Genomic DNA, 24,497 nt, shown 5'->3' with positions numbered 1-24,497 from the left:
ACCCAGGGATTGAGCTCACATCTACTGAAGGGGCTCAATAACTAGCACCCCCATTCCATTACTCTGCCCTGCCAAGGGAGGGAGGGGCAGCTGCTGCTCTGGAAATGTGGTCTCAGAGGCCCCCAAGCCTCCTTGGAGGACGGCTCAGCACTGACATGGTAACTCCTGATAATCCCCATAGGCCTGAACAACCCTGAAGAGGGGGCCACCCAGAGGGACTCATTCGGGCACTGGAACGTACTCGGTGAGGCTCAGCAGCACGTGTGTCTGCCCTGACATGTTGGGGAAGGGACACCTGGCCCTGGGGAAGAGGAGAGACTGCTGGGGGAGCAGGGCCTGGCTCAGGCAGGGGCCCTTCCTGCTCCTGGACAACCTATGGTGCCCTGATCCTGGTCTGGATGGCAACCCAGGAAACAGTGGCACCAACCCGGACTTGCAGAAGAAGCAACTCAAGCACTAACATGGGCAGTGTCAAGAGAGGAAAGGAGAAGCTTTGAGCGGGTTGCGGAAGCAGCTGGGGGCGGTGTTCAACAGCGGGTGGGTGAGGCTGGGGTGGGGGGAGCTTGGAGGGTATGTCCCAGTAGCAGCTCCCGTAGATTGGGGACCACCCCCACCGGCCCAGGCCCTGTGTGGCCTGTGTGGCAGCCTTTTCCTCATATCCAAAGTGAGTAAATTGATTTTTAAAGGGTTCAAGGAACCTGTGTAAAGTCACAGAGCTTATGTGTAGTCGAGTTGGGACTAATCCCAGGACCAGACCAGCCTAAGACAATGCAACGTGCCTATAGGAAAATGTCTGTTGGGAGGCAGGGTGGCATGTGGGAACAGCACATGCTTTGGGGGTGGCGCGGGGGGGCGGTCCTGTAGACCTAGACTCAAATCTGTGTGACTTTGGACAAGTTACTCACCTTCTCTGAGACTTGGGCTTTCTATCTGTGAAATGGGAACCATACCACCACCTCCCACTGAATCTCATTGAGTCCCCAAGCCTGCCTGGGGTACAGCACTTGATAGGGGACCAAGAAGGACCCCTCAGCTTTCTAACATCCCCGCCTGCCCTGACCCTCTGAGCCCCAGCTTACCCAGCACGAGGAAAGACAGGACCCATTGTAGCACCGAGATGACTTGGAGCTGCTTCTCTACCTTGGACCTATTGAGCCAAGTGACAGAAAACAGGTCCTGGAGGGCAGAGAGGATGCTGGAGCCAGTGCCTGTGACAGACAGAAGACAGATGTCAGCCTGTCCGCCCTTCCCTGCAGCTGCAGAGTACCCCACACCAGCCCACCTCCCCACAGACGCCTTCCTAGACATGAGAGGGGCACAGGCCAAAGAATCAGACGGACCTGGGCTCACATCCCGGCCCTGTCACACCACAGTTTTGTAATTCTGGGCTGCTCACATGCTGCACTTCCCTCTGCCCCAGTTTCTATATATACCCAGTGGGAATGATGTCCCCCCCCACCACAAAGGGTCATTTTGGAGACCAAATAGGGTATCCAAAGAGGCGAGGGGGAGGCTTGCCATAGTTTCCAATTCTCATTCCTCACCTCTACCCCAGTCAAACCCCTATCTTTTCCTTTATCTGGATCTAGTACAAATATTTAACCTTTGCTATCTGGGTCTGTGAGGCCAGGGACAGAGGGCCAACATCCAGTTTGTAATGTTTTCTTTTCCTCCAAGTGTACTTTGAGCACCCCCAATCCTTGAGCCACCCCCGCCCCTTTATCTCCAGGACTAATACCCTCTCCCAGGGAGCTGAGCCCTCTTGCCCTTGCCCAACACCATCAATACCACCTTCAGGGGAATTCACACTTTGAGCTTCACCTCAGCACCCAAAGCCCAGGGCTCAGAGAGGAACTGGGCAGGAACCTCTGCTTCCCTAGAGGATCCAGTGGCCACTGAGTTTTGGGCAGCCTGGGACACTGAGAGCTGCAATTATGTTTGCTACCAAGCAAGTGCCAAGCCTATAAGTTCAGACAAGATGTGCTCAGTTAATTGGTTCTGTGGCTGTGCCCCCAGGATGAAGTCTTAGATTCCAGTGGCTGATGGACAGAGGGACGAGAAAGCCTGGTGACTACAGGAGAGGCAGCGCTCAGGAAGAGCATGGCCAAGGTTCCTGACACAGCCCCTCTCCTTCTGGAAGCTGGGCCAGAGGACTGTTCCCCTTCAAACCCCACACGTGCTGAGCCCCAACTGCATGCCCTTCGCTCAACACATCTTCACTGACTGTGCTGGTCAAATTCCTTCACACGACCCACTCTGCAAGGCTCCTCACTGAGCCACAATCTTGTCCTGGAGGGTCTCATGACCTTTCACCCTGGCCTACAGCAGAAGTGGGAGGGAGAGGGGTTTAGGGGTTTACGTGCAAGCCTTTGTATTTCTTTAAAATCTGCAGAGCAACAAAGCTCACAGTGGGGTTTAGAAGGGGACATGGCACTCATCTGCTGAAAGTTAACAATCACTCTGACTTTTAGGAGGCACAGAGATAACCACCAGGACTCAAGGCAGACTCCTCAGTCCTGTTCCCCTCCCCTGGTCTCATGGAGCAGAGGGAGCGGGAAGCCAGGGGTATGGCAGAAGAGTCAGATCCCAGTGCAAACCCTGGTTCCACTCACTACGCAGGCACGACCTCAACGGTGTACTGCCACGTCCAAGACACAGCACATACTGGGTACTCAGGAGCAACCATACCTGGGGTGGAGGTGGTGGTGTGTGAACTCACCAAAGCAAATGAAGAGGCTGGTCCGCACAGGAACTCCAGAGGTCTGGCACATGACATTCCTCTGCTCTCAACATATATATCCTCCATCACAGCCCTTTCCACCTCCACCCTTTCTCAACACTCCATCCTGGAGCCTGAGAGCCCTCTGGGGTCCTCTGGTACAGTCCATCTGGACCTCTGGGAGGCCGAGGAGAGGAGCACTGAGTTGACCAGGGCTACCCAGCCAGGGCTGGGACCTGGATTCAGGGCATAGCAGATGCCAAATACAAAGGGCTCTACCCATGGGACACAGCAAGTCCAAGGGTGGTCTGTGCTCAGAAGTGAGGAGAGAGTCCTGGGTGAGTACAGGAGGGAGGGAAGTGAAGCTAGGGAAGGGACCCCTAGCTGCTGGCTCTTCCTCCTAGCTGTGTGGAGTGAAGGCAAGCAGGGGTCATGGCAAGTGAGTCCCTTGCCCTAGGTCTGGAGCAGGCAAGGCACCTTGGCTGCAGAGAGGATAGAATGTTCTCCAGCACCTCCCTACTCAGAGTCCACCCTGGGAGCTGTTTAGAAATGCAGGGCCCCAGCCTGGATTTACTGAACTGAGATCTGCTTAGTCCAAAGTCTCAGGTAGGGTAAGTTTGGGGTGGGGAGTGTGCAAGGAGGAGCTGGGGGCCTCCACTTTCTACTGGGCTGGAGAAAAAGGGTGATGGAAGGAAGGGCATCAGACATAATCTCACTTGACCACTTCCTACTGTGAACAGGACTGTGAAGAGTGCTTGAGGAAAGGACTTGCTGTCTAGCCTCTGCTGTTGGGTCAGGGCCAACCAACTGGCCGCACTCACGACATGGAGCTCTCCTGCTTTGGGGGTGGGGGTGCACACAGTAAGTCCATGTTGGTGACATATCCCCCACTGAAACAAATGAAAAATTCTTGTTTCCTAATCCAAATCCATCTGTTATTTCAGGTCTCTTGCAATTAGATATAACGTCAGGGTGCAGGAAATGCAAAATGTCTTGTTCAGCAGATTATCCACATAGAAAAGCGGCCTGAAGGGTTCCCATAGCCCCATAGCCCCAGTCATTGCTCCCTTGCCTAGAAAGCTGCTGCTTGCCTTGTCCACCTGATGACCCCCCTGATGAGATAAAGCAGCTTGTCCTTCAAAACCCAAATAGGTAAGCCTTCAGAGAGGTGGGCTTTCCTTCTTTGGGATTATTGACTGTAAGGCCATGCAAGTGTGGAACTGTCTGGAGCCATCTCACCAGCCCCCACTGATCTTGGAGAGAACCTGTCAGCAGATGAAGGTGGGAGAGGCCAGCAAAAGAGAGAAATAAGAGAGGAAGGGAATCTTCCTTTTAGGCTCCCACAGCCCCTCACCTTGTACCAGCTGCTGATTACAAGCTCACTCTCATCACATTAGGAGCTGCCCAAGGGCCTGAGTCTGATCCACCCAGTGGCCTCTCAGAGTCTGGCCTAGAGTCAACACTCAGCAAGGTTTGCTGAGCAAAAGAAAGAGCAGATCTCTGCTCTGGCCATTCCTCAGGCCCCCATCCTCCACCTTGGCTCTCTGCAGGGCTGGGTGACAGGCAGCTTTGGAGCTTCCGATGTACTTCCTCAGGAACTCTGGTTTCTCACCAGCCCTGTGAGTTTGGCATCATCATTGCCATTTTGATGGTGAGAAAGGCTTGAGGAAGTGATATAGCCAAGGTCACTTGACTAGAGGGTGGCAAAACTGGATTCAATTCAAGACTAACTTCTAGGCCAGCGTTCTGTTCCTGTGCTGGTCTCCCCAAGTTCCTTCTCTCTTCTCCCCAAAAGAAAGTGGGGGAAGGCTGGGAGGGGACAGGAGAAATGCATGGCCTATATTCCTCCAGAGGGGCAGGTGAGGGGCAGGCACCTTGCGCAGTACATTAAGTGGTGGCAGGCCTGGGGGTTCTTGTCCGAGTTGTATCATTGTGTCCTCTTGGCCAAGTTGCTTCCCCTGTCTGGGCTTTGGCTCCCCATATATAAATGGTGGTGGGAAGATGACTTCTATGATCTCTTTGACTGCTTCGACCCCAGTGCCCACCCTCCTGAAGACACCACCTAGATGCTCACCACCTTGTAACAGCCCTAGTACAGTTGCTCGGCAGATGGGAAGCAAGGCTTCAGCTGGGCACTCCCAGGTCCAGCCCTCACCACTCAGCTGTCAGCATCTCTTCTGCCTCAGTGGTGGCTGGTGTGGATGCCAGTGCTGCAATCAGATGCCAACACTGCCACCACCTTCATACCCAACTGTCCACAGTCCTAGGTGGGGCTGGCAGGCAGCCTCAACATTTGGCCAAATCTCAGCTCCAACCTGCTCCCTTGCTACCCCTCCCCAGCCTTTGCTGGCACACTGAACTCTACACGTTATCTCAGCATCAGTCCACTGAAGCCAGTATCTACCTCCTTGGCCATCCTCCTCAGGCAGCATCTCTTAAGTTCCAAGGACGGTACCTGATTCATTCATGTGCCCAGAGCCCAGTCAGACCGACAAGAAAAGGAGCTCATAGAGGTTTACTGCATGAATGAACAAACCTGTAAGTCCCAGAGGCAGCTGAAGGCCAGGATGCTCAAGTTGCAACTGAGTTGCCACACAGGAAGGCCTCCAGGCTTACCACTGAGGACCCCAGAGATGGAGTAATGGGTGGGGGAGTGAGTCTTTCTTTCCTTCTTTGAGCATGCGTTCCCCCTAACCTCGACATGATAAGAGCAGAACCCACTTCCTACAGATATCTTTTTTTCATGAAGAAAGATAAGGCAGTAATAGAATAACTTGACTTGTTCTATGAAGAGAAGTTTTCAGTAACCAATCCAAACAGCTGCTCCAGGGCACCACTGATTCACCATTTATTTTACCCAGCTCCTGGATTTGGAAGGACAGAGGGAGTAGAGCTGTGAGAGAGAAGCCCAGAGAAGCTCTCTCACCCCCAGAGAAAAGCCCCCTGCCCCCATGTCTATATGGGGCTTCCCTGTCCCACAGCATTCTCTGGGAAGGTAGACAGGCAGGGAGGGGCAGCCTCATTTCACAGAGATGGAAACTGAGGCAAAGTGAGGCCAAAAGAGGTTCAACCACTTGTTTTGAGGTCATGGTCTACAGGAGTCAGGCAGGACTCAAGGCAGGCATTCGAGCTTTGAGACCCTTGCCATTTCCATGATGCCAAGCTCCTGAGGGCTGGTCCTCACTACACCAGCCAGTCCACATCCCGATCTCAGGAATACACCCCGGGGAAGGGAGGGCTGCCTCTCTGCCTCAACCATGTCCCAAGTTTCACGGGGCCATTCTCCTGTAGACTGGCTATGCAAGGAATGTGAACCCTCACCCACATGCTCCCACAGGTTGAGAAGCTGCTGCAAGAGCTAAGCTGAAGCTGCCCATATAGTAGAGCCAAACACCTCTAGTCCCCGGCCCAGGTCGGGTGTGGAACGCTTCTTTGCCCATCATCTGTTAGCAAATTGACCAGGCCGCACCCAGGACTGATAAAGCCCGGGTTTCCTCTCATACTGGTCTGAGAGGGCAGGGTCTGAGCCCCAGTCCCCATAATCTGAGAAAGGGTGTTGGGCCAGCCCTGCCCCTGATGGCTCTGTGACCTAGGGCTAGTTAGTCACTTAGCTTTACTCAGCTTTAGTTTCTCATCTCTAAAGTGAGGATAAGGGGACTTCCCTGGCTGTCCAGTGGCTAAGAATCTGCCTTCCAATGCAAGGGCATAGGTCGGGGAACTAAGATTCCACCTGCCACAGGGCAACTAAGCCTGCATGCCACAATTAGAGAGCTCACCTGCTGCAACGAACACCCAGTGCAGCCAAACAAAACAGAAGACATAAAGTGAGGATGAGAATATCCCTCAGGGTGGTTGGGAAGATTAAAAAAAAATGCACATAAGGTCCTTTTGGCACCTGTTGCGTGACTGACACGTGTTAGGTGATTAGCTCTCATCATGGCGTCTACCACTGACCAGAGCGGGAGGGGATTGATGAGCAACCACAGTGTTTCAAGATGTGTGTGACCACGAGGTTATGTGTTAAGAGGAGAGGGAGCAGAGTGGGGAAGCAGCAGGGGGGTGGCTCCAGGGAGGCGGTGAGGCATCAGCAGGGCCCAGAAGATGAGATCTGGGAGGCAAAAAGGAGGAAAGTGGGCACTGGGGTGGGGGTGCCGGCCAGAACAGAGACCCAGAGGGAGTTACAGAGAGGCAAGCCAGAGGCCAGAATGTTCAACGACCCAGGAATGGGGGTTCACATTAACCCAAGACAGATGATGGGGACAGGGCTCAAGCAGCCAAAAGTGGCCTCCTGGAGGAGGTGGGTGGGGAGGGATGAGCCTGGAGCACTTTTGAGGTGCCCAGTACTATTACCAGCCCCTGGGGAAATAGCAGTGAACACAGCAGGTCGAGTCTCACCTATTAGTGGGCTTAGATTCTGCTGAGGGAGAGACAAAGCACCTACACATAAATGTAGGATGTAACATCAGGCAGTGATGAGAGCTATAAGGAAACAAAATTTGGGGCAATAAGCTAGAGGGAGAGACAAGAGGGTCCTCAGCTCTGAGCAAGGCTGACTTCCCTCCACATGGAGGTAGAGGCACACGTGAGATTCCCAGGTCAGGCCTCCGGGTGGCCCACGCTGCCTCCCTACTCTCCTTTGCTACTGGCATCCTGGGAAGCAGGTCGCCAGCCTAGAGAAGCTAAGGAAGATGGGCGTCCAGAGAACCTGGCCTCCAACTTGCAGGAGTGTAGCCCTGGTGAGTCACTTCCCATGCAAGCCTCAGTTTCCTCATCTGCCCAGTGGGGCTAATACCCACCTCGCTAGATTCTTGTGAGAATTAAACAACAGACAGAAGCGTCATAAAAGTCAAGACCTGTGTGAATGCGGGATAATTACCAAGTAAGCCTGGGTTTCCTCGCCTGACACATGGGTGTAATAACCCCTGTCCTGTCTTGGAGCAGAGGCGCCGGCGTCAGTACACTTAGGATTCAAACCCTGGCTCTATCATTTACGGTGAGACCCTGAAAGTCATTTCCCCATCTAAGACTCAGCATCCTCCTTCGCTGGGATGCAGCAGTTGTTGGGAGGAATCCAACCTATGGAAAAGAGACAAACAGCATGTGGCATGTCTATTAGAGAGCTAGAAAGGTGCCAGTGAGGTCGCAGAGCTGTGGACAGCTGCCAGGGGCTCCTGAGTGGGGACGTCATCCTGCTCACATTCCCCAGCTTCAAAGATGCCACACGTGGGCCCAGCCAGACCGAAGCTCTGCCCTGGTCTGGCAGCTTCCAAGTGGACAGTGAGGAAGTTGCCCCAAGCTTCTGCAAAGGGACGGGCATGAGGCTGCATCGAGGCAGAGAGATGGACATTCTGACTCCCGGGAGACCCCTTGAGGTCCAGGAAGCCAGGCCAAGTGCCAAATAAATGCCACATCTTCAAGGCTAGGGGCAAAAGTGCAAGATTCCAGAGGGAGGCAGAGAAGAGTGGAGGCTGAACGTTAACATTCATTCAGCAAGTACTTTCCAAGTAGCCTTTACAGGCCAGGCTAAGTGTTGCCCTAGGATAGGAACTGCCAGCCCCTGCCTCTCCTCTGCTTCTTGGGCTTCTGTGGGAGGCAGAGCTCTGCCCTGGGGCTGCCCACCTCAGCTATGGCTGGGGGAGACAGGGCTGTGAACAATCAGGCACAGAGGGTAGGTCATGGCTGAGGAGTCCACAAGAGGTGCCCAACTGGCCCAGAGGATGCTCTCAGGACTGCATCAGGTGAGAGGAAGAGGATGAGTAAGTTTGCCAGGCTGACCGAAGGGAGGCACAGGGCCAGGAACCCAGGTCCTGGAGTCCAGCAGACAGCACTGGCAAAGGACTGGAAGGGATAAAGGGTACAAGGTTAAGGAATTAACTGCAAGCAGTTCAACCAGGCCATGTGAATGGGTGAGGCTAGTCGAGAATGTGCAGGGGGAGCCATGGAGGACTGGAAATGCCAGGCCGAGGAGTCCCAAGAACATAGATGATGGACCAGGCTCCACCCTGACAGCAGGGAAGATTGCTGCCCACTCCTCCCATGCCCTCCACCAACTTCAGACAGTGTATGGGCTCTGAAGCAACTCACCAGCTGTTCACCTGATCCCAATATGCTGGTGATTTCTTCTCTGGAAAGACTAATAATCTCCCCTTTAAGGGTTAGGTGTTTAATCAAGTAACCTTAAAGAAAATTAAGTGTCCTTAAAGCAGGGCCCACTGGGACATCTGGCCCAAATGGGAAGCCGATACACACTGCTGTAGTTGGTGTGCTCACTGGGAAGCTCCTGGCTTGCCCATCAGGACCCTGCAGGACTCAGTGGATTCCTCAGTTGATCCTCAGGGCCCCCCACAGAGCATCCTGGCGGGAAGCCAGGCATCCTAAGTATCTACAGATATACTGGGATTGGGCCTCCTTCTCCTCTCCTCTCTAGGTCTGTTTCCCAGTGGCATTATTAGAGGTATGGGTTAGATTAGTTGAAATCTGAGGTCTTGACAACTTAGATTGACTAATGAATTATTATCCACAGAAGATCCCCCTAAAGAGACTACAAGCCCCTCCTTGGGCTGCTCCAGAGGCCTGGATTTTCAAGTACTGGTTTTCATGCACCTGGGAGTGAGGTCAAGGAAGTGGGGCTCTTAGAACGCCGTGTTCCTGAGACTCTGAAACTGTGACGGGGACCCTGGAGGTGACTGCTGAGGACCCTAAAGTTCTGCTTTCGCTACCCCCATCTTCTGACACATTAAAAGAATAGCTACTGAAGTGGGAGGGGTTGCCATGGCAACACCACTAGCTTGCGGGTATGTCACCACCATAGGACCTCGAAGGTCCTCAAAATAGGTCCTTATCACGGTACATGAGCAAGTGTGGGGAGCTAGGTTTTCTCAGGCATGTACCTGGGCCCCAAGTAGGACAGGAGCCCATTTTCACAAGGACAAGCTGAGGACACAAATGAGGAGGAGGTTGGCCCCTGGATCCCATAGCAGTCCAGGGCATGACGAGAATCACATTTCTGCAACAGAGCTGGAATGAACCCAGGTTCATTCTTACTGTACAGATGAAGCTGAGGCCCTAAGAGGGAGGGTCATGCCCAAGGTCACATAGGAAGGAGATGCAGAGTGAGCCTTCCGGCCTCTAGATCTGCTCTAATAGTAAAATGAATTCACATTCCTTGCTTCTGTCAATTTGCCCAAAGGGTGTGTGGCTTCAGCTTCCTTGGGTCTGTACCATAACCTGGGCAGATACTGTCATCATGCATTTTCTCATTTTACAGATGAAGAGACTGAGACTCCTAGCCCCAAGTCCTCAAAACTGCCAGCAGCAGCTCCACACCCAGGAGGTTCCAGAAGTGGTATAGGCCAAGACACTGCCTGCACCAGGCTCCTTTCCCAGCTCTCAAATCTCCACCAACAACCCCTGCAAAGTGCATAGGCAAGCCAGCCGCTGCCTGGATACAGCATCTTTTGTCTCCCTTATCTCTAAGCACATTGGGACCTCAGCTCAGGTTAGTAGCCCAGAGGTCCTGCCATCAGACTTTCCCTCCCACCCAAATCTCATGCCTCTATTTATGCTGGTCCCTCTACCTGAAGGTTCTTGATAGTCTCTGAACCAGTAACACTGAACCAGTAACATTGGTTCATTTTTCAATATCCGGATTGATTGTCACCTCTTCCAGGAAGCCCTCCGTGATGCCAGGATGATTTAGCTGCCAAACCCTCACTTCCAGGCCTCCTCAGTTCCCCATGCTTCCTCCCCCGTCACTGCGTGGATCATCTGCATTGTCATCCCCCTAGTCTCACTTCCTTAAAGGTAGGGACCAGGGATTGACATGTGTGTGGCAGAGTCTGACACACACAGGTGAGCCACCAATAAACTGAAGGCCTGTGCCCGAGTCCCCACTGTGAGAAGCCTTCCTGGATGCCCCAGGCAGTCTGCCACTCGTCACAATGTCGACGACTGTTGCATGTGTCACATAAAATGAGTGACAAGGACTAACAGGCGAGTCACAAGTTTGTTTACAAAGCATTTTCCATTCGTGATAACCAAAACCCTTGCATCCTTGACAGTCTGAGAGTTTCTGATCCTATTTTCCACTGAGGGGGAATGAGATCCTCAGAGGAGAAGAGAGAAACCCAGCCAGGTCCTTGAGGGGAGCCAGGGCTGAAATCCTCTCTGGCTCCTAAGCCCTAGAAGCAACAAGGGGGACTGTGGTGAGCACCCCCTGCCCCTGGCGATCAGCCCTGGAGCCAGCTCCTTGAGACCGTGGAGCCTCCAGAGCAGGGAATAGCTGCAGGCCCAGCACCTAGCACAGGTGGGCACAGAGGAGGCCAGAGGCAGCACTGAGGACTCGCACCGAAGCAAAAAGCAGGGCTCCTTGCCAAGAGGAAGGAGCAGCACTCGGGAGGGTTGAAGTCCCATTAATGATTCATTCATTCAACAAATATTTACGGAGCACCTGCTATACTCCAGGCACTGCACTCAACGCTGGGACAAACACTGAGGGAGACAGACAGAGGTCCTGTTCCGAAGGGGCTGACATTCTTGCGGGGCAGACCATCATCTAGACAGAAAAGTACACCTGAGAACTTAGCTAATGAGAAGGGCTATAAAAGTACAACAGGACGGGACAGTTCTCCAGATGGTATGGTCAGAGAAGGCCTCCAAAAGGGGACTGAATGGTTCAAAGACAGCCATGCAGTGACCTGGGCAGAAGACAGCCAATGCAAAGGCCCTGAGGTAGGACTGAACTGATGGGAATCCTGGGGAAACAGGAAGACCCCAGCCGTTCTGGAGCAGGACATGGAAGCAGGGGAGTGAGGGCTGCTCACAGGGGGTTCCACAGCTACAAGGAGGAGTTTGGAAGGTTTGGAATACAATGAAGGCAACTGGCTGTTCCCCTGGCCTCAGAGTTCCAGGGTTCATGGTGCATCTACTCATCAAGGCAAGTTGGGACATCTTCTTGAAAGTGCACAAGAAGGGGTGATCTGCCAGCCCCATCATGGTCCCAGAAAAACCTTCACTCAATCAGGAAATGAGCACCTGCAGTGGCCAGAACCCTGCACTCCACCCCCACGGCTTCACCACACTTCTCTCTTAGTTTAAGGAAGCCAGTGACTGGGAGGTGGATCTGGGTTCTAACCCTGGCGTTGGTAACCCTGGTCTAGTCTCTTCTTTCCGGGGCCCTCAGTGTTCCATCTGCAATGTGAGAGCTGCCCCTGACCCAGCACTGCCAGAGAGCTGTGATTTTATGACTCAAGTACCTGCTGGAGAACTCAGGGGTGGGAGGATGGGGGTGGGGCAGGATTTCCACACTGGCCACTGAGTCACCAAGTCTGCTAATAAAATTCTACTCTTGGCCCTCCTTTCCCAGCCCAGAAGAGCCCTCAGTAGCACGGAGAACCCCAAAGTGGTATTTGTGCATTTGGGGAAGTGGTGTAGGGGAGGGGGAAAGCTATATAGAATTGGGGGGAGGGGAATATGAAAATCATGTTCTCATCCTGCGATTTAGAACTGAGTTAGGTGTCAACCCTCCAACAATCCAGCCTCTTAGTTTCACCTCCTACTAAGCTCCTGCTTGCACACTCCCAGTGATGGGGAGCTCCACCCCACCCACACCAAACCTGTTGCAGTGGCTGTCAGAAAGCATTCCTCCATTATATCAAATCTGCACCCCCCACCTCCCGAAATTCCAGCCCTGTTCCTGGCCTTGCTTTTGCGGGGCCACGCAGAACAAATCAGTTCATAATTTTACTGAAGCTGCCACCATTTCGTGCTGGGTCCTGTGGTGAACCCTGGGTATTCATTCAGGCAGGCATCAGAGGGCTCTGATCGGAAGGGCCTTAAACCCAGGGGGCAAAGGCCAAGGATGCAAATAAGAATAACTCTGCACCTTCCACCCCTGGTACAGATAAATCCTTCAGATATTAGAAAATACCAACAGAGACTCCTGTCTCCTGCACAAACTCCCAGCACACACGCAGCACACACCCACCTGCCCCCACAGCTGGCTTTTTTTTGCCCAGGAAACCAGACACCAAGGTATCTATTTCAATCTCACCCATCACAGGTCTTCCCTTCACAGAAGCCATGGTCTCCCCTTAAATATCACCACTGACAAAGTGTTCATCACCTCCCAACAATGAGACTTTATAGGTAAAAACCAGGCCACTGGGGATTGTCTTCAAAGATCAAGGATGTAGAAATCAGGTCTAATGGAGATGCCAGATAACACAAGATTTGCTTCAGCTCCCTCCCTTTCCCACCCAGTCTTTCACCAAAGAGAATCCCAGACAGCTAAAGTGATTGGTTTGCATTACATGCCAGCTCTTGCTACATTCCATGACAGAATTGTTTGCAGCCAGTTTTTTTTTTTTTTTTCCAAATGTTTTCAAGACCAGATTAAAACATGGAGACATGCTCCTGAAAGGACAGTAAATGACTTGGTCAAAATCACTCACTGGAAGTCCTCCTAAATAACAAATTCTAGGTCAAAAACGAGGAAGTCAGGGTTATCTGCTCCTGGAAGATACAACTCACCTCTGTGGATAGCAGAGATGAGGGAAGGGTATCTCCAGGAAGGCCCACCCCCAGAGAGAGCATCCCTATCTCATTGCCTGGAGACAAAAGCATTTTTAAAAGCATGAACATGGGTAGGGTCCTTCCTTCCCTGTTATGGGCATTAAATGGCACAGTGAATGGACAAGCACTTTTAAGTGAGAGCAGAGACTGTCAGAGGCTATCGGGCCGGGTGCACAGGACAGCTCAGGCTGCATGTACCCAAGATGGCAATAGCAGCTAGGTACCTCTCCAAGGGCAGTGAGTGGCACTCAGACCAAGAGGGGCAGATAATCACACCAACAGCCACACAGAGAAAAGGGTCAATGCCTAGGACACAGTTAAACTGTGGTACAGCTCAGGGTGGTTACCCAGCAGCCCCTAGAATACTATAAGTGATTTGGAGTAACAGAAGGAAATACTCACAATTTAACATCAAGAGGGAGAAAATAGGATTTAGAACTATATCCACATCATACCCTCAATCTCACCTAAATGATGTATACAGATAAAATTATAATGAAATATACTAAAATGCTATTAGGAAACTATCTTTGGATAGTCAATTAACCAGGAACTTTTCATTTTCTTCCTGTTTTTCCATGTTTTTCGAAATCCAATGATTTGTATGTTTTATTTTTATAATGAAGGGGTTGGAGTAGGCTATTGTTAGTTAATAAAGAAAAATCCTAAGTAGGAGAGGTTCAGCAAGCTGAATAAAGGCTTTAGGTGGAGGGAGGGAGGACTCAAGCAAGACAGACCAGGGCAGCTGTGAGGATGTCCCAGAGTCTCCTGGATTTGTATTTAATCCCCTGGCCAAGGCCCTGTTAGGGAAACCTTGGGCAGGTCATGCCTCCTCCCACCTCAGTTTCTCCAAGCATAGGTGAGAGGTGCGAGACATGGAAGGGATGCTCTTCCTTGAGCAGGAAAAGCTGTGGAGTTTGATCTCAACTCTGCCCCTGATTCAGGGAGGACCTCAATTCCACATGGTGAAACAGCAGCACAGACCACACTGAAGGGCACCCAGGGTCCTCTTGTTCTATTTTCTAAGCATTCCAGGCTCACAGTCGCTGCTGAGTGGCTCCCAAGCCTGGGCTGGGTGGCGGGCAGAGGACAGTGTGGGCACAGCTGTCCCAGGCAGGCATGTTCCCTGTCTGGTGGCCTGCCCCATCCAGCGCCTCACAGCTTGATCCACCCGGTGAGGAGGGATGGAGGGAACTGCCAGGGGCCAGGAGCAGTGCTGGGGGCTGGAGAGGAGTTCTCAGGTAACATCCTATCTCACAGGCTGGAAGAAAAGAAGTGATGTAACAGAGGTCCCCCAAATTGATGAGTGCTAAGGTGGAGAATGCGCCCACATGACTACCAGGTGGCCTGGATCAGACCATTATTCTAACCTCATCTCAGACTCAGATGAGCAGGGGGGAAGAATGGGGGTGGTGGTCGGGGAGGGGGCCGCAAGCCTTCCCAAAAGAAAAGAGGGGTTGGGACCTCAGCCGCCAGAGCGGCCCACCCTCCAGCAACAAACTCCCACTATACCAACACACTCCTGCCTACCTTGGAGCCCTTCATCACCTCCTTTCCTGAAAGCCCTCTCGCAGCTGCATGGCCCCAGGAGGAAGCCGGCAAAGCCCTGCAGACCCTGGGCTGTGACAGTTCATCTCCCAGACCCTTAGTCCCGCTCCCAGAGGCCTCAGGGGGCAGCATGGCTTCTTAATCAGAGCCCTCGCTCAGGGCAGCCGGGCCCGATGCTCACCTCGCAGGACCCCGGAGTAGGCGGCTATGAGGGTCTTCATGACGAAGCCAGTACTGGTCGGGGCCCCACGGGAAGCCGCCAGACCCCGCGCCCCTGGCCCATGCCCCGGCCGCCGGGGCCAGGGCTTCGCGCCGAGCAGGGGAGCGCGGGGACCGCTACGGCCGAGGGTGCGGAGGGACGGGCCGCAGCACCGGCGGAAAGCGGAGCCTCGGCCACGGCCACGGCCACGGCCACTGCGCCCGCGGCTCCGAGCGCGGCAATTTGTAACCTCACAAGGGGGCGGGGCCGACGCGGCAGGGGCGGGGCCGGCCGTTCCAACCACTGCAGCCTCAGCTCCGTGGGGGTGGCTGAGCGCCGGGCTCGGCTGGGCGCGGGAGGGCTGTAGGGGACTCTTGCTCCTCACGGCTGCGCCGCCCGCGGCGCGGGGTCCTCCTCGCGAGGGGCTGCTTGGTTATTCCTGCTGCTCCCTGTGCCCGCCCCTAGCCGCTCCCCCGCGGCGGTTGGTGCAGCCCGGCAGCAGGAACGTGGGCCGGGAGGCCCGGCACGTGCGGGCCTGGGGCGGGGGGCAGGCGGGGGTTTGTGTTTTCCGTTCCGCAGGGCTTCGCTTTGGCTACGGATGCCGAGGTCCCGCCTCTGATTGGTGGTTGAGTAGGAATTAGGTAGGTAGGGCCAGGCTCCTAAATCCCTCAAGTTGCCTCTACCTTTCCGTCTAAACCTCACAGAGCGTGTATACTGTATACTGCTGCGTGCTGGCGACCCAAACCAGTCACACCTGGCCCTGCCCTGGGAGGTGCTCTCCTTGGTGAGAGGCAATCACACACTGAAGCTGGCAGCAGTGCTAGGCCAAGAGAGAAATCTCTGGCTATAGATCCAGAGGAGAGAGGTCCTTTTCTTGGACTGGGGGCTGGGGACTGGAGGCTGGGTGCACTTTCCAGAGAGATTATTGCACAACAGAGATGGAATCAGATAGACCCGGAGCCAGTTCTGGTCTTTCCTTTCTTGAACCTCAGTTCCATATCTGTACAATAGGAAGAATAACACTTATTTTGTGAGGTGCTTTGAGAACTAAATGAAGTAAAATTTTTAAAGTTAAAAAATAGCCTAGTATAGTACCAGGCACATAGAAAGTTTTCCAAAATTATTTTTGTTGCCCTTTGATGAGTAGTTTTGTAAAGGGTGTGAGGGTAAGGCGTAAACTCTTAGAAAAGGCAGCATGTTTGGGGCAGGGTTAGGGTACCTGGAGTGGCTGGTGCTCAGACAGCTATGGGAAATGATGCTGGAGCTAGATCTTAGGAAGGTTCTTGACTGCTACCCGTGAGACATCAGGGCGGGGATAGCTTTGAGTTGGGGGATGAGAGTGTTTATATGTTTTTAAGAGTCCTCCAGCCAAAGTGTGAGGAGAGACTGGAGGCCAGGAGGGCAGTGAGGAAGCTGCAGAAGGGACCCAGGTGAGAGAGAACCATTCCTGAGCTCAGATGATGGTGGAAGGATGGAGGGAAGGCCTGGTCTGGAGAGAGGTGTAGGAGGGGAGATCGACTGGAATACAGTGGAATGACTTACTGCACATGGATGGTAAGAGCAGGCGTGAGGGGAACAAGCTTGTCAGTGAAAAGACGGGTTCCTTGAGTCAGCTTGAGGAAGCTAGGTGTGGGCTCACGGCATAAGATGAGAGGGAATCTCTGCTGCTGAGGTCTTTACCATCTCTTGTCAGAAGTCGCAGTGCCAGCACAGCATGCGACAAACACCACTGATGGGACCTAGAAACCCTGCCATTTGTTCAGCCTGTTCAAGGTTACAGGAGTAAACCTTGAGAAAAAAGTCATGGAACCCTAAGGCTTGAGTTGGCTAAGAATAGAAGGAAAAGCATTCCAGGTAAAGAGAGCAAGCAGGTGGTGAGGTTCTGATGCTGAAAAGAGCTTGGTGCCTTTTAGGAAGCTGAGGGAAAGCTAGCAGCTTTCAGGTTTGTGGGAGACATAGGGGTCAGCGAAGGCTGGGAGGTTGGATCAGATGTGATGGATTTCTGGTGAAAGAGCAGTGCAGCAAGGTGGATGCTGAAGATGCCATGAATCTTTCAATCCTCTCCCCAGCGGTGTTTTGGGTCCCCTTGGAAGCAAGACTCCTACTGGCCTGGAGGTACCCCAAGTCAGTGTATGGCTTGTGCCTGCTCCAGAAAAGTCTCCTGTGGAGGAGGTATTGGGCTGGAACACATGGCCCACCCAGCTCCCTCATAGTATGGTCTAAGGGGCAGAGTGTGGGCTGGGAACAAGGAGGCCTGCGTGCTGGCCTTTCTTGTCCCACCGACTTGCAGCAATTCCTTGGGCAAGTCACCTTGCCAGCCTCGGTTTTATCTTCTGCATCCTGAGACGAAAGTGGAAGTTCTTAGCTCGCCAACTGCCCTTGAGTATTTGAGGATCCAGTGAAATCACAGCATGTAAAATGGTGTCACCACCATGTTATGAAAGTAAGCTACTGAAATGGTGAGACTGGATCAAGATGAAAGCCCCTTCAGATCCCAAGTTCATCTACTTCAGCACATTTTTTCCTATGCACTTTCCTGGGCCTGGCTGTCCCTGGGACACAGAGGGTAATCAGACACAGTCCTTGCCTTTGAGGAGCCCTAGCCCAGAGCTATGTCCCAAAACCAATGGTTGCAGCAAGACGGCCAGGCTGTGGTGCACGGACATGTGGGAGGCTGTGCCGAGTTCAGTCCTTTCTCCTGCTCTATCACCATCTCCTTGAGCCAGGAGCTTTCCCAGGGTCGTCAGGAGTATCATCACTCTGTGCCCAGTGCAGGCCTGGCTCAGGTTCGTGGCTCAGTCAGTAGTGGACTGGCCAGTGAGTAAGTACAACAGAGTCATGAACAAAGTGCCATGAGCTGGGTGGGGGTTGTGTCAAAGGAGGGAATGGTAATTAAGAAGGTTGAGAGGTGACATTTGCTGCTGGGCCTGAGCTGAGGAGGACAATTCTGCCTAGCAGAGAGGAAGGAGAAGGCCTTTGGGCAGAGGCTACAGCCTGAAACAGAGGCCTGGAGGTGGGAACCATGAGCACCCTGATTGGCTGGAGGAAGGATGCTGGAAAGGGGATGCAGGCAGGGAGGAGTAGGAGATAAGGCTGGAGAGATTGACTGGACCAGATTTGAGGGGTCTTATAATCCTACCTGGACTTCATCCTTGGGACCAGACCAAAGGCGGGCTATGAGCAGAGCACCTGGATTAGACTGGAAGGTTAGGAAGATCAGGTGTGTGGGTGCGTGGGGACTTGGGATAAGGCAATAAAACTAGGGCCAGTTTGGGCCCTTTGCACACATGTTCACCAAAGGATGCTAAGGCAAGTCTGAGGGCTGAGAAGGGCAGTCACTTCCTTCTGGGTCATCTCACAGAGTGACAACTCCTTCCCAACAGCCCCCAGCTGCCATGCTCAAGGCACCTGCGTAAGCAGCTTGGTCCGCTTTGACTTGGATAGAAAACCAGACCCAGCATTAGAGTAGCCAGAGAGGATGTTTCTTGGCAGCTTTCTGTGTCCTGGGACTATTCTTTGCTGCGCCAGGTGAGTATGGGGGCCTCATACCAGGCACTGACTTCCCCTGGCCCCTCCCCACACATCCTAGCATTGCTCCAGTCCTGTCCTCATGGCCTGCCCTGCTTCTCCTGCTGATGTGTGGGTAGGGTGGCTCCAGGACTTGGGTAACCTTTCCTTCATTATTTCCCATCCCAGTGCTTTCCCCACTTTGGCCAAACCCCAGGTGGAGTGGTCAAATCAAGCCACAAATCCCAGTTTGACTAGGGTTGTTGTTCTTCTTCAGTTGCTAAGTCATGTCCGACTCTTTGCACTGCAGCATGCCAGGCTTCTCTGTCCTCAACTATCTCCCCCAGCATTTGCACAAATTCATGTCCATTGAATCAGTGATGCTATTGAACCATGTGCCCAGGGTGGGCTTCCCCAAAGGTAGTACGTCCCACCCGCCTCTTCAGTCACCAAGGCTGTGCTGCCATTAGGAATTATGGGTGCAGTTTTATGGTTTGTGAGGGGGTGGATATGGGCTCCTCTGAGACCCGTAGCAGTGATGGCAGCCTCAGCCCCTCCATTGCACAGAGGAGGTGAGTGACTGGTTTGCAAGGCAGAGAGGAAACCTGTCCTAAGAGAGACACAGGGCGAAAAGCAGAAACAAACGCTTACAAGCGCTCTGCTCCAGGCAGGCCCTGGCCTGTGGGAGCTCACCCAGTCCACGTGGGACCATCCCTGCCGGGGGGTGATTATCACCCCGCTTTGTGAATGAGGTGCAGGGAGGTAACGGGACTTGTCCAAGATGAGACAGTGAGTAAATAGCAAAGCTGGGATTCACATCCAAGACTTCCTGAGCCACAAGCCCATGTGCTTTCTCGGCTTCACAAGGCTCGGGGGGGAGGTGGCGAGGAACTACCCCTAACCCTGGAATTGTTTGATGAAAGTAAATTCCCAAACTTTTCCTCCTTAAAGCTCTCATGGCCCTGTGAGGTTGATCCCATTTTGCAGTTGGGAAAACTCAGGCTCAGAGACTCCAAGCGTGTGCCAGATGTCAGAGCTGGGGCTGGGATTTGAGCCAGTTCTCATAGCCCAAGGCTAGTGCTTATCTGGGTCAAACTCATTTCCAGTGCTGGGCTCACTTGGAAGGTTGAAGGACAGAGGTGATAGCAAAGGGAGAGGGCCTGGCATGGCCCGGTGGTCTGTGCCACATGCCACCCTCCTCCTCTTTCCCCATCCAGGAATTTTCCAGGCAAGATTGCTTTGGGGCACGGAGCTCCTTCCCTCTTGGGACTCTCTCCCTCCCCTTCTAAACCCCTATCATGCCCCGTCTGTGTGATTTTCACCACATGCTTCTTGGTCTTCAGGGGCCAAATGGTGTACAGTCTCTGGTACCAGGCTAAGGAGTCTTCACTTTGTCCTCAGAGAAATGGGAAGCCATAAAGTGTTTTAGCAGGGATGACATATGGTCAGTTTGGGCTTTAGAAGGATCAGTGTTCAGGTAAGAACACCTTCTGTGTCACCTCCATGGTACCCTTCCTGACTATCTCTGCCCTGTATTGGTCAGAGTCCCCATGGGAAACAGCATATCTGTAACTGGGCAATTTGGGAATTTTAATATAAAGACCATCTTCAAAGATGTAGCCAAGATATAGGGAAAAAATCTAGGTGTGGTGAGGCACCCCAAGGCCAGTGATGTTGTGGGAGCATGTGGCCTGAAGGGCAAAGGGAGGAGGCCAGGTGGGGTGGGAGGTGTGTGACGAGGGCTGCCTGATGGAAGCTGTGGCATAGACAACCTGTAGTGATCTAGCAAGGCTATTCTCTGTCCCTTCCTCATTCCCATCTGCTGCCAGGACTTCCCAATGAGCAGAGGGTGGATGAGCCTAGCGATGCAGTCTATGCAGAGAATCTCAGCAGAGTTTAGGGTGGAGAGAGGTGGAGGGTTGGTCTGGAGGTTCATGGGCCTAGGAGGGCCCTCTCCACACCTGTGTCCCCATCAGACCTAGCTTCTTTCTCTCAAAGCATCTGTAACTGTTAGTGTCTACACACCTGTCCTGCCCAGGAGATGCTACTTGAGGGAAAAGATGGAATCAGTGGGCTCTCTGTGTCTCAGTGCCCAGCACTGGGCCTGGCCCACAGGAGGGACTTGACTAGGGTTGGAAGGAAGAAAGAAGGAAGAAGGGAGGAAAGGAGAGAGGGAGGGGAAGGAAGGAGAGGTGATAGGGATGCAGGCAGAGCTAAAGTAGTGGTGGATGAGAGGTTAGAAGGGAAGTCTGGGGAGATGGTGAGCCCTTAAAATCCCTAGGGCTTGGTGACATGGAGCTGGGGCTGAAGCACAAAGAGATGCTTGGAGATAACTTTAGGTTTCAGACCAGAACCTGGGAGCACTGACCTCCACTCTAATGGCAGACCTGGGGGAGGGGGCTCAGTAGTGGCCTTTGGCCCTGTCTTGTGGGACAAGTCTAGCCAACTAGAGAGGAGTAGGCCTGAAACCCTTGGGAACCAGCCTTCAGAATAGCTCCTGCCCCTGTTAGCATGCCTGTTGCAATATGTACAGAAAGTGTCCCTTGCGACATTCTGTCTGTAAGTTTCTTACTCAACTCTCCTAGGACCGTTTTTTCCCTGCAGGGAAGGGGCGGGAGGTAAATCTTCCCACGCTGAGAGTTCCTCGTGAATGCTTTTCCATCTATCCCTTTGTCTGGTCCACCTTTCTGGAGACCCTCCTAGCCCTGTGCTGATCTGGGGGGTGCAGTCCTTGCTCTCTGGGGACCTGAGTTCTGGGAGAAGAAATAAACACATTAAAAGACAATTACTCTGCTTGGTGATGGATGCTAACTAGACTCACTGTGGTGATTATTCACAATATATACATATTTATTATCAAATCGTGTTGTGTACCTGAAACAAGTATCAGATCAGTTCAGTCGCTCAGTCGTGTCCGACTCTTTGCGACCCCATGAATCATAGCACGCCAGGCCTTCCTGTCCATCACCAACTCCCGGAGTTCACTCAGACTCATGTCCATCAAGTCAGTGATGCCATCCAGCCATCTCATTCTCTGTCATCCCCTTCTCCTCCTGCCCCCAATCCCTCCCAGCATCAGAGTCTTTTCCAATGAGTCAACTCTTCGCATGAGGTGGCCAAAGTACTGGAGTTTCAGCTTTAGCATCATTCCTTCCAAAGAAATCCCAGGGCTGATCTCCTTCAGAATGGACTGGTTGGATCTCCTTGCAGTCCAAGGGACTCTCAAGAGTCTTCTCCAACACCACAGTTCAAAAGCATCAATTCTTCGGCGCTCAGCCTTCTTCACAGTCCAACTCTCACATCCATACATGACCACAGGAAAAACCATAGCCTTGACTAGACGAACCTTTGTTGGCAAAGTAATGTCTCTGCTTTTAAATATGCTATCTAGGTTGGTCATAACTTTCCTTCCAAGGAGTAAGCGTCTTTTAATTTCATGGCTGCAGTCACCATCTGTAGTGATTTTGGAGCCCAGAAAAATAAAGTCTGACACTGTTTCCACTGTTTCCCCATCTATTTCCCATGAAGTGATGGGACCAGATGCCATGATCTTTGTTTTCTGAATGTTGAACTTTAAGCCAGCTTTTTCACTTTCACTTTCATCAAGAGGCTTTTGAGTTCCTCTTCACTTTCTGCCATAAGGGTGGTGTCATCTGCATATCTGAGGTTATTGATATTTCTCCTGGAAATCTTGATTTCAGCTTGTGTTTCTTCCAGTCCAGCATTTCTCATGATGTACTCTCCGTATAAGTTAAATAAACAGGGTGACAATATACAGCCTTGACGTACTCCTTTCCCTATTTGGAACCAGTCTGTTGTTCCATGTCCAGTTCTAACTGTTGCTTCCTGACCTGCAAAGAAATTTCTCAAGAGGCAGATCAGGTGGTCCGGTAGTCCCATCTCTTTCAGAATTTTCCACAGTTTATTGTGATCCACACAGTCAAAGGCTTTGGCATAGTCAATAAAGCAGAAATAGATGTTTTTCTGGAACTCTCTTGCTTTTTCCATGATCCAGCAGATGTTGGCAATTTGATCTCTGGTTCCTCTGCCTTTTCTAAAACCAGCTTGAACATCAGGAAGTTCATGATTCACATATTGCTGAAGCCTGGCTTGGAGAATTTTGAACATTACTTTACTAGCGTGTGAGATGAGTGCAATTGTGCGGTAGTTTGAGCATTCTTTGGCATTGCCTTTCTTTGGGATTGGAATGAAAACTGACCTTTTCTAGTCCTGTGGCCACTGCTGAGTTTTCCAAATTTGCTGGCATATTGAGTGCAGCACTTTCACAGCATCATCTTTCAGGATTTGAAATAGCTCCACTGGAATTCCATCACCTCCACTAGCTTTGTTCGTAGTGATGCTTTCTAAGGCCCACTTGACTTCACATTATATGTCAATTATATTTTTTAAAAAGGCAATTACTTCTCAGTAGTTTTCCCAGCTTTCCATAGCAGTGAAATCCTTTCTTCAAATGCAGCCTTGTTCTGAAGCCCATGAGGTGACACAGATGACGTGTGATTGTTACATATTGTGTTCAGGCTTCAGTTTCCCTGTGATGCATCCAGATGGGAATAGGTAAAGTATCTCCTTCCTGGGGTTGTTGTAAGGACTAAAAGAATGAACACAATGCCCAGCACAGGGCCAAACATCTAGTACTTGACAAATGTTATCAAATAGAAGTGTTATGATTGAAAACATGGATTGGGAGGACAGATTTGCCTGGAGATGGAGCAATCTGTCCAAAGGGCTTTGAGCAAACATACTGGAAGGGTGAAGTGTAAAATGCCCCGAGAAACCAGTGGAACTGGAGGAGGACTCGAGGAATGACAAAGAGACAGGCATCCCAGCATGGAGATGAAAACACCTCCAGAGGAAAAGCACAAATGTGACCAAGAGTCCCAGACAGCAGAGGCCCAGTAACAGCAGCCTTAGTCAGAGGAACCTGGAAGTGTGGTGTGCTTGACCTGGCTAGCGCGTGACTTATCTTACTAAGCAAAGCCCAGTGCAGGCATAGAGATGGCTGAGACTCAATCCCGCTCTCAGGGAATTTGTAATCCAGGAAGTCACTCTGGCACAAACAGCTGCAATCTAGGGAGGAAGTTGGAGGATCAATGAAAAGGGGTTTGGGTGAATCAGGAACACTTCCTGGAGGAGGGTGCAGTTGCACTGGGCTGGATCTGCCTAAATACACCACTGTGCTACACTCTGCTGCAGGAATTCTCAAACTTGCTTGTGTATCGGGATCACCTGGAGGATTGGTCAAACACAGCTTGCTGGGTACCTCCCCCAGCGCTCTGATTCAGTGGAGTTTGCATTGCTAACAAGTCCCTGAGTAGATGCTAACACTGATGCTTTGAAGCTTGCTCTCCGAATCCCTGTTGAACTGCTTTGAACTGAGGAAATAACAGTGCATCTCAGAGAAACTGCAGGAGGAATCTGTCTTCTCTGGGAGGTGATGGGAGGTGATGTTCAGCTGAAAAAGCATTAGGAGACTGGAGGTAGGGTGGAGCAGTCCTGATTTTTACCAAAGAAGCCGCAGCAGATTTCATGAACTACAGCATATAGTTGTTGTTCAGCTGCTAAGTCATGTCTGACTCTGTGCGACCCCATGTCTGCAGCACGCCAGGCTTCCTTGTCCTTCACTATCTCCCGGAATTTGCTCAGACTCATGTCTGTTGAGTCAGTAATGCCATCCAACCATCTCATTCTCTACTGCCCCCTTCTCCTTTTGCCTTCAATCTTTCCCAGCCTCAGGGTCTTTTCCAGTGAATCAGCTCTTCACATCAGGTGGCCAAAGTACTGGAGCTTCAGCTTCAGCATCAGTCCTTGCAATGAATATTCAAGGTTGATTTCCTGAAAATAACAGGTAGTAACATGTGCTAAACTTCAGTGAGTTTTTATTGTCTGCCAGTTCTGATTCTAGATACATTGCATGTGTGGATTTATTGAAGC

At 52.1% G+C, this 24,497-nt stretch overlaps 1 protein-coding gene and 1 long non-coding RNA gene across 3 annotated transcripts in view; one reads left to right on the top strand and one right to left on the bottom strand.

The window, feature by feature from the left end:
* Nucleotides 1-15,106, bottom strand: part of DGAT2 (diacylglycerol O-acyltransferase 2) — a 32,014-nt gene extending 16,908 nt beyond the window's left edge. Inside the window, exons 1-2 of the mRNA XM_061380905.1 lie at nt 15,021-15,106; nt 1,080-1,208 (exon numbers count right to left, since the gene is read on the bottom strand). Of these exons, the coding sequence (XP_061236889.1) occupies nt 1,080-1,208; nt 15,021-15,060 (169 nt within the window). The 5' untranslated portion in view covers nt 15,061-15,106. The remainder of the gene's footprint in view (nt 1-1,079; nt 1,209-15,020) is intronic.
* A 251-nt stretch (nt 15,107-15,357) lies between these two features.
* LOC133226874 (uncharacterized) lies at nt 15,358-22,310 on the top strand. Of its 2 annotated transcripts, none has more exons than XR_009729647.1 (4): nt 15,358-15,679; nt 18,422-18,566; nt 19,889-20,022; nt 21,131-22,310. It is a non-coding gene; the product is annotated as an uncharacterized LOC133226874 (long non-coding RNA). The 2 variants fall into 2 exon arrangements; XR_009729646.1 differs by having other exon boundaries at nt 15,361-15,679; nt 21,150-22,309.
* The last annotated feature ends 2,187 nt before the right edge of the window (nt 22,311-24,497 follow it).

This window comes from Bos javanicus, chromosome 15, assembly GCF_032452875.1.
Source record: "Bos javanicus breed banteng chromosome 15, ARS-OSU_banteng_1.0, whole genome shotgun sequence".
Classification (NCBI taxonomy): Eukaryota; Metazoa; Chordata; class Mammalia; order Artiodactyla; family Bovidae; genus Bos; species Bos javanicus.
Note: the sequence above shows the minus strand (reverse complement) of the source record. Positions and strands in the feature narration are given on the sequence as shown.